The sequence below is a fragment of the Cebus imitator genome, unplaced genomic scaffold, assembly GCF_001604975.1.
Source record: "Cebus imitator isolate Cc_AM_T3 unplaced genomic scaffold, Cebus_imitator-1.0 Scaffold729, whole genome shotgun sequence".
NCBI lineage: Eukaryota > Metazoa > Chordata > Mammalia > Primates > Cebidae > Cebus > Cebus imitator.
The window spans coordinates 710,076-718,726 of record NW_016108044.1 but is presented as its reverse complement, the minus strand read 5'-3'; the positions used below and the strand labels follow the sequence as shown (position 1 = coordinate 718,726).

The following is an 8,651-nucleotide window of genomic DNA, read 5'->3' as shown; positions in this document are numbered from 1 at the left end:
AAAAAAGAAGAAGATAATCAAAGGTTTCTAAATTCCCAAAGTAATAACAAAAGCAGGCCCAAACAAAAGCAGAGAGAAAACCTTTAAACCCTAAGAGGCGATTTAGGCGGAGGAGCCCACCCAGTGGTGACTGGCTAGTTCTGGGAGGTTTGGGGCAGGGCCATTAGACAATGGAAACCCAGTTTATTCTGGAAACAATCAACTTGCTCCCCAAAATGAGCTGCAAGCGAGTGCCTGTGCGCTCAGCCCAGTCTGGAGCTCGGAGCCTGGCTGCCCCACTGCGCCATCACCAGCCTGGCTGAACGAGGGTCCCAGTCAAACCATGTGGGCTCTGCGTTGGCCTTGGAGAGAACCACGGACTCCCCCTGGGTTGCCTGAGCTCTGCCTGAAGCTAGCCCTCCCCGAGCTGGCCCACAACAAACGCCTTGACTTCCCGTCAACCCTTCCTCAACCGTCAAGATTCAGCACAGATGCCACTGGCTCAGTGCAGCTGCCCTCGCTGCCACACCCCGTGCAGACTTTGTGTTCCTTCTCCCTCCTGCAGCGCCCCGAGCGACAGCGTGAATAACCCGGCTGTCCAGATGTGATGGTGTCACTCATCACCAGCCTGTGATCCCCTCCAAGGCCACATGTCCTCTTTGTGGCTCCAGAGCCCAGGGCCCAGCGTGCAGTAGCTGTATGTATTTACTGAATGGAGGGATGAATAAGTTCAGGTACGGATAATAGTTTTATTTATTTATTTATTATTGTTTTTGAGACAAAGACTCGCTCTGTTGCCCAGTCTGCGGTCTTGGCTCACTGCAACCTCTACTTCTTGGGTTCAAACGATTCTCCTGTCTCAGCTTCCCAAGTAGCTGGGATTACAGGTGCCCACCACCATGCCTGGCTAATTTTTGTAATTTTAGTAGAGACGCGGTTTCAACATGTTGGCCAGGCTAGTTTCGAACTCCTGGCCTCAGGTGATCTGCCTGCCTTGGCCTCCCAAAGTGCTGGGATTACAGGTGTGAGCCACCGCACCTGGCCTTATTTATTTTGGTATGGATGGGAGGTCTCACTCTGTTGCTCAGGCTGGTCTCGACCTCCTGGCCTCAAGTGATCCTTTTGCCTCAGCCTGCTAAACTGTTGGGATTACAGGCACAAGCCACAGTGCCTGGCCCAGTTCTGTCTTTTGAGTTGAACTTGGCATCCAGGAGGATGTTGTGAACAAGTGTGAAATGATAATATTCTTTCTAGCCCACTCTAGATACAGCAGCAGTTTGGAGGGTAAAAGATGTTGGGTTTGAAATAGATTTATTGGCCAAGTGTGATGGCTCACACCTGTAATCCCAGCACTTTGGCAGGCCAAGGCAGGAGGATTGCTTGAGCCTTTAAACATGACGAAACCTGGTCTCTATTAAAAATACGAAAATTAGCTGGGCGTGGTGGCGTACTCATATAGTCCCAGCTGCTCGGGAGGCTGAGGCGGGAGAATCGCTTTGACCTGGAAGGCAGAGGTTGCAGTGAGCTAAGATTGCACCACTGCACTCCAGCCTGGGTAATGGAGTGGGACTCTCTCTCTCTCAAAAAAAAAAAAAAAAAAAAAAAAAAAAAAAAGATTCATTCACACAAAAAAAAAAAAAAAAAAAAAAAAAAAAGATTCATTCAGAAAACAAGATTTTAGAACTAATTGGCTATTGAGGTGATGGAGGGAAGAATAAGGCTAGACTTCAAGGTTTCTATCTAGAGATTGAGGAGATGCTGATATCGTTGTCTGGAAATGCAGGGGTTGAGCAATTTTGGAGGAAACAGTGAGCTCATTTTTAGAAATGTTAGGAGGAATGTTTGGGAGACAGAAATAGAGGCCTAAGTTCGCTTGAGCCCAGGAGTTCGAGACCAGCCTGGGTAACATGGTGAAACACTGTCTCTACTAAAATTACAAAAATTAGCCTGGCGTGGTGGCACATGCCCTACTTGGGAGGCTGAGGTGAACAGTTGCTTGAACCTGGGAGGCGGAGGTTGCAGTGAGCCGAGATTGTGCCACTATACTCCAGCCTGGGTGACAGAATGAGACTTTGTCTCAAAAAGAGTCAGCTGAGCATGGTGGCTCATGCCTGTAATCCCAGCACTTTGGGAGGCCAAGGTGTGTGGATCACTTGAGGTCAGGAGTTCCAGACCAGCCTGAGCAACATGGCGAAACCCTGTTTCTATCAAAAGTACAAAAATTAGCCTGGCATGGGGGCGTACGCCTATAATCCCAGCTACTTGGGAAGCTGAGGCAGAAGAATCGCTTGAACTCTAGAGGTGGAGGTTGCAGTGAGCTAAGATCGTGCCACTGGACTCCAGCCTGGGTGACAGAGTGAGACTCCATCTCAAAATAAATAAATAAATAAATAAAATAAAAATAAATAGTGGTACAGATGGATAGATACATAAATTATGTCATTCACTAGGTAGGTTGAGAAGAGAGCTGTAGAGAGAATCTGAGTGTAATAGTCAGGGCAGGCTAACTGCTGTAACAAACAGCCCCCACATTTCAGTGGTATAACTCAAGAGAAATTTTTTCCTTGCTTATGACAGTAACAGTTCATTGCTGACATTTGGAGCATGACCTTCCACATGGTCATTTTGGGACCCAGTCTCTTTCCACCTTGTGGCTCTGTCATTCTCCTAGAGCCTTGGAGTGCTCTGCTTTTGAGCAGCTGATGGGATGGGAGAGGCAGAGTAGGATTCTGTGATGAAGATTTCTACGGATCAGGTCTGGAAATATTTTTTGCTCACACTACGTTGGCCAGAACAAGACCGCCTCAGCACAAAGGAAGCTGGGAAATGTAGTTTAGTAGGGTGCCCAGAAGGAAAAGAGAGATAGTCCATGCCACCCTGAAGCAACACCAAAATATGAGGGCTGGATGTAGGAAGAAGCACCCGCAAAAGCAGCACCTGTCTCATAAAAAAGAAAGAAAGAAAAAAAAAGGATGAACCAGGAGAAAAATGACATTTGGACACCCTGTCTCTAAAGAATAAAAAAGCTCACTGCATCTCACTGGAGCCTCAGAAGCAAGCCCAGGACTGAAGCGAGGCCAGCAAGGTGCTGGGGTGAAAAGCAAACCTGACTCCAGCCTGGCCAATGTGGTGAAACCCTGTCTCTACTAACAATACAAAAATTAGCTGGGCATAGCGGTAGGCGCCTGCATTCCCAGCTGCTCAGGAGGCTGAGGTGGGAGGATCACTTGAGCCCGGGGCTCGGAGGTTGTAGTGAGCTGAGATCATGCCACTATACTCCAGCCTGGACGACAGAGCAAGACCCTGTCTCAAAAAAAAAAAAAAAGAAAGAAAAATGAGCCTGAGGGTGAGGCCTCCCTAAATGTTGTGCCTTGGGTGCCTCAATTCTTCACCCAGCCCCAGTCCCAGTGGTCAGGTGTGGCAGAGAAAGAAAAGGGAGAAGGCTGGGAAGATGCCAGTGAATTTAGCGACCAGCAGTCCCTGCAAGCGACTGTAACAAGAAGGAAGGCCCTGGCAGCTCTTGGACAGGAATTTGACTGAAGTCCAGTCCCAGTGACTGCAATTTCCCAATTTTCTGGTTCAGAAGCCAGGCTCTAAGCTGTGTGTGCCCTTAAAGTTACTTTGGAAGAGGGAAGGGAAGGGAAGTGGATGTTAGTTGAGTTCTGTGGGAAGTAAAATTTCCTCTTCAAAGTTGCCTTTCTTGTTAAAGAATAAATCATAAGTGTGCTAATAACGCTTTGTTAAGCCCTATCCTATGTAGCTGTTAGACATGCCATGCTTACAGACATGTAGTACATTCTATGTCCTTGTACTTTAACCAAGATATCTGTGCTGGACGTGCTCACAGGCATGTCCCAGCTCTCCATTGCTTTTACCTGTTTAGAAAATTTTAGGTTGTTGGCCAATTGGGTTTTAGCTTAGATTGTGAGGTCTGGCTCCAGCCAACAGAGTTCAGACGCAGCAGTAAGGACGACCCCAAATGCATAAGGGATAAATATGTCTGCTTTTCCTTTGTTTGTTATATTCTCATGGCAAGATGGCTAGTGAGAGTAGCCTTCCTGCAGTCCAGGAAGTAAAAATTGCTTGCTGGGAGATCCTCCGTCTCAATGCTGATTTTCCTTTGCGGCGCTGAGCATCTGTTTCCAACAGTTCCTACTCTGTTTCATTTGCAGAGTTTTCTCACTTCATTCTCAGTTGAACCCATGAGGTAGATGCTATGCCATGAATGTTTTTTTCTTTAGAGACAGGGTCTCTCTCTGTCACCCAGGCTGGACTGTGGTGGCAGGATCATGGCTCACTGCAGCTTTGAACTCCTGGACTCAAGCCATCCTCCCATCTCAGCCTACAGGTGTGCACCACTGTACTTAGTGAATTTCTTTTCCTTTTTTCTGTTTTTTGGGAGAGATGGGATCTGTCTATGTCTCTGTGATGCCCAGGCTGGCCTCAAACTTCTCAAACTCCTGGCCTCAAACAATCCTCCTGCCTTGGCCTCCCAAAGCACTGGGATTGCAGGCATGAGTCACTGCACCCAGCCTGTTATGCTATTTTATTTATTTATTTATTTAGAGACAGAATCTCACTCTGTCACCCAGGCTGGAGTGCAGTGGCATGATCTGGGCTCACTGCAACCTCCACCTCCCGGGTTCAAGTGAGTCTCATGCCTCAGCCTCTCAAGCAGCTGGGATTACAGGTGCTCGCCACCATGCCTGGCTAATTTTTATATTTTTAGTAGAGGCAGGGTTTCACCATGTTGGCCAGGCTGGTCTCGAACTCCTGATGTCAGGTGATCCACCCACCTAGGCCTCCCAAAGTGCTGGGATTACAGGCATGGGCCACTGCACCAGGCCCTGTTATGCCATTTTAAAGCTAAGGAAACTGAGGCACAGAAAAAGGTAAAAAAAGTTCTTGAGATCAAAAAGGATGGAGTTAAGATTTGAACCCAGGTCCAAGGCCCATGATCTTCCCAGCGCAGCATCCAAAATGCCTGCCTGCACTCACCAGGGAGCACATGTTTACATTCACAGCCTTGTACCCTGGGTTAGGGCCAGGAGGACTGGGTGTGGGGCGAGAACAGGGCCTCTGGCTCCTCCACTGGCTGGGGCAGGGCTTCTGAGTTCCCCATTGGAGCCCCTCCTCTGACCATGGGGGGCACCCTGAGGAATGTGCAGGCCTGGCAGAGGACAGGAGGGAGGCCCAGAGAGCCTGGGAAGGACTGGCTGGCTGCTTCCTCCCTCCACAGCCCCACCCCCTGGCCTGGTGCCTCTGGGAGCCCTGAGCCTGAGAGCCAACACACCAGCCCAGCCAGCTGCAAGTCACCATGGACGCTGAAGGTAAAGGGACACTCTCTGCCGTGTCCCTGCACCCACCCCCCACTGCATGCCCCTACCCCCATCCTGACTCATCTCAGCCCCTCTGGCTTCCTCTGGAGCCATCTCTCCATGTCTCCTCTGGTCCCGTCATGGTCATTGACTCCCTTACCTACCCCATGTCCCTGCAGCCTGGCCCACGCCCCAGAGGCCCGTTTTCACTCTTCTTTCTCCTTCTGTGTTAAGTCCCAAAGAAGCTCCGGGGAAGGAAGGGGCTTGAGCCCTAGAAAGGGGCAGGTCGGCCTGGAGGAGGTGGCATCTCCTAGGGGCTGAGGGGGCTGGTAGTGGGAGGCTGGGCAGGGGAGCAGCTTGGACTTCGGCTCTCGCTGGTAGCTCAGGGAAGCAGAGACAAAGTCCTGTCTCATCTGCAGCTGGGTGGGGGAGGGGGCTTGAGTCCCGTGATTCCCTGCTTAGGCGCTGCCTGGAGCAGACCCAGGGACTGCTCTGCGGTCAGAAGGCCCCACCAGGGAGCTGGCTGTGTGACCGTGGGTGGGTTGCGGCTTCTCAGAGCCTCGTTTTCTTCCATCTGTAAAATGACAATAATAGTTCCCTGTTCTGGCTGGGCACAGTGGCTCACGCCTGTAATTCCAGCACTTTGGGAGGCCGAGGCGGGTGGATCACCTGAGGTCAGGAGTTCGAGACCAGCCTAGCCAACATGGTGAAACCCCGTCTCTACTAAACATACAAAAATTAGTTGAGATGTGGTGGTGCATGCCTGTAATCCCAGCTACTCTGGAGGCTGAGCCTGGAGAATTGCTTGAACCCCAGTGGCAGAGGTTGCAGTGAGCCGAGATCGGGCCACTGCACTCCAGCCTGGGTGACAGAGCTAGACTCTGTCTCAAAGAAAAAAAGAAAAAAAAAAAATAGTTCCCTGTTCACAAGGTTGTTGGGAGGACAGATGATGGGAGGCATGGGTGCCTGGATCCTCCTCCACCTTTGGGGTGCCTACTGGCCCCACACACCTGGCCCCTCTGGCTTTGCTGTGGAACCAGCTCTCGGGGGGTCCCATGCAGGATGGCACACAGGCACCTAACCAGCTCTCGGGGGGTCCCATGGAGGATGGCACACAGGCACCTTCCAGTCTCCATTGTGTCTTTCTCTTTTGAAACCACACCGACCTGGATTTCAGTCCTGGCTGCCACCTTCTTTCCCCATGCCCACTGGGCACTGTCACCTGCATGTGCCCTGTGTCTCCACTGCCTGGCCTGCGCTCTCTCTATTCTCTCTGCCTGGCGAGCCTTCCTTTCCTGTCAATTCCAGCCGATTCTCAGAGCCAAGCTTTCCGGCTTCTCCTATCCACACTCAGATTCTGTGGCTCCTTCTACCATGGGTGTGCAGGGTGGTCACATTTGGCCCTATTTGGAGGTCACTTCTCCAGGGAGTGAATGGAGGGGAAAAGGACATTTATCCGGGACCTGCAGTGCTGACCAGCCTCTATCTCCACCTGGTGTTTGCCAAATGAGTCAACAAATGAACAGATGGAAGAACAGAGCTGCCAGAATCAGACCCCTGGGTTGAGGCTGCTGGCCAGGCATTGGCGCAGGCGCTTTATTGAATTGCCTCATTTGGTCCTCCCAGCAGCCCTGGAATTTCCACGTGAAACTGATACTCAGGGAGGTTACCACCTTGCCGGGGGTCATCCAGCCCGTAGGTTAGGTGTAACACAGAAACACGGTAAAAAGCTGAGCGTGGTGGCGTGCGCCTGTGGTCCCAGCTTCTCTAAGGCTGATGCAAGAGGACTGTTTGAATTCAAGAGGTTGGGGCTGCAGTGAGCCGTGATTGCACCACTACGTTCCCAGTCTGGACGACAGAGCGAGACCTTGTCTCTAAAAACAAAACAAAAACAAAAAGCAGTAAACAGCAACAATAACACATCAGTAAACAATCCAGAATAGAACAGCAGCAGTACCAGAGGGGGGAGAATCTTCATCTATTCTGCCAGAGTTGTCAGCAATCTGTATCTACATGATTTGAAAAGAGAAAAGATGTACAAATAATATCCCAAGATGCCCTGATCCCCTCCAAGCAGAGATGCCATTTTCTTTTTCTTTTTCTTTGAGATGGAGTCTCGATCTGTTACTTAGGCTCAGCTCACTGCAACCTCCACCTCCTGGGTTCAAGCAATTCTCCTGCCTCAGCCTCCCAAGTAGCTGTGATTACAGGTATCTGCCATAACACCTGGCTAATTTTTGTATTTTTAGTAGAGATGGGGTTTCACCATGTTGGCCAGGCTGGTCTCAAACTCCTGACCTCAAGTGATCCACCCGCCTCGTCCTCCCAAAATGGTGGGATTACGGGCGTGAGCCACTGTGCCCAGCCTTAAAGATACCAATTTTATTAGCGTTTTATTAACTTTGGAAACCAATTAAGGAGGGATCACCTTGAAGGATCAAGGTTATATTCCACAGGATAAAACTCCAATCTCTGAAATCCAGGCATTTTGGGAGACCTTTTACACGTCCAGCCACCAGGCTAGGAGGCTGTGGGATACAGCGGGCGCACCTGCCTTCTCCAAGCATGTGGCAGCCTGCCTGGCATTTCTTTGATGGGCCAACTCTCCCGTTGCCAGCCACAAAAACAGCTTTCCCTCTATGAAGTGCCATTCAGTAACAGCTGCTAATTAGCAGAGCCCCGTATTTTCAAAGCTACCCACAGGAATCCCTTTTGTTGGAAATGCATGAGAGAGTCAGAGGCTAAAAAAAGGAACACCCAGATGTATTTATTTATTTTTCACAAAGAGGACATGGAATGTGTAACCGTCCCCCTCTCTATTAGAGATCAGAATGACTGAACTCCAAGAAGGGGGCAAGAGGGGAGCCCTGCACAGGGAAGCAGCTTTGATGTTCTTTTTTTTTTTTTTTGAGACAGAGTTGTTCTGTTGCTCACTCTGCTGCTCAGGATAGAGTGCAGTGGTGTGATCAGGACTCACTGTAGCCTCAACCTCCTAGACTCAAGTGATCCTTCTGCCTCAGCCTCCCAAGAGGAGCTGGGACTACAACTGCATGCCATCACTCCTGGCTAACCTTTTAAATTTTAATTTTACTTACTTTACTATTATTTTTTAGACTGCATCTCCCTCTGTTGCCCAGGCTGGAGTGCAGTGACACAGTCTTGGTTTGCTGCAGCCTCAACCTTCTGGGCTCCAGTGATCCTCCCACCTCAGCCTCCCAAGTAGCTGGAGGTGTGTGCAACCATCCCCGGCTAATTTTTTTTTTTTTTTTTTTTTTGAGACAGAGTTTCACTCATGTTACCCAGGCTGGAGTGCAATGGCGCTATCTCGGCTCACCGCAACCTCCGCCTCCTGGG

General features: G+C 50.1%; 1 protein-coding gene across 1 annotated transcript in view; it reads left to right on the top strand.

Moving 5' to 3' along the window:
- Positions 1-5,146: 5,146 nt before the first annotated feature.
- The window catches only part of QPRT (quinolinate phosphoribosyltransferase), a 21,668-nt gene continuing 18,163 nt past the window's right edge, over positions 5,147-8,651 (top strand). The window contains exon 1 of the mRNA XM_017519221.1: positions 5,147-5,309. Within this exon, the coding sequence (XP_017374710.1) occupies positions 5,297-5,309 (13 nt within the window). The 5' untranslated portion in view covers positions 5,147-5,296. The remainder of the gene's footprint in view (positions 5,310-8,651) is intronic.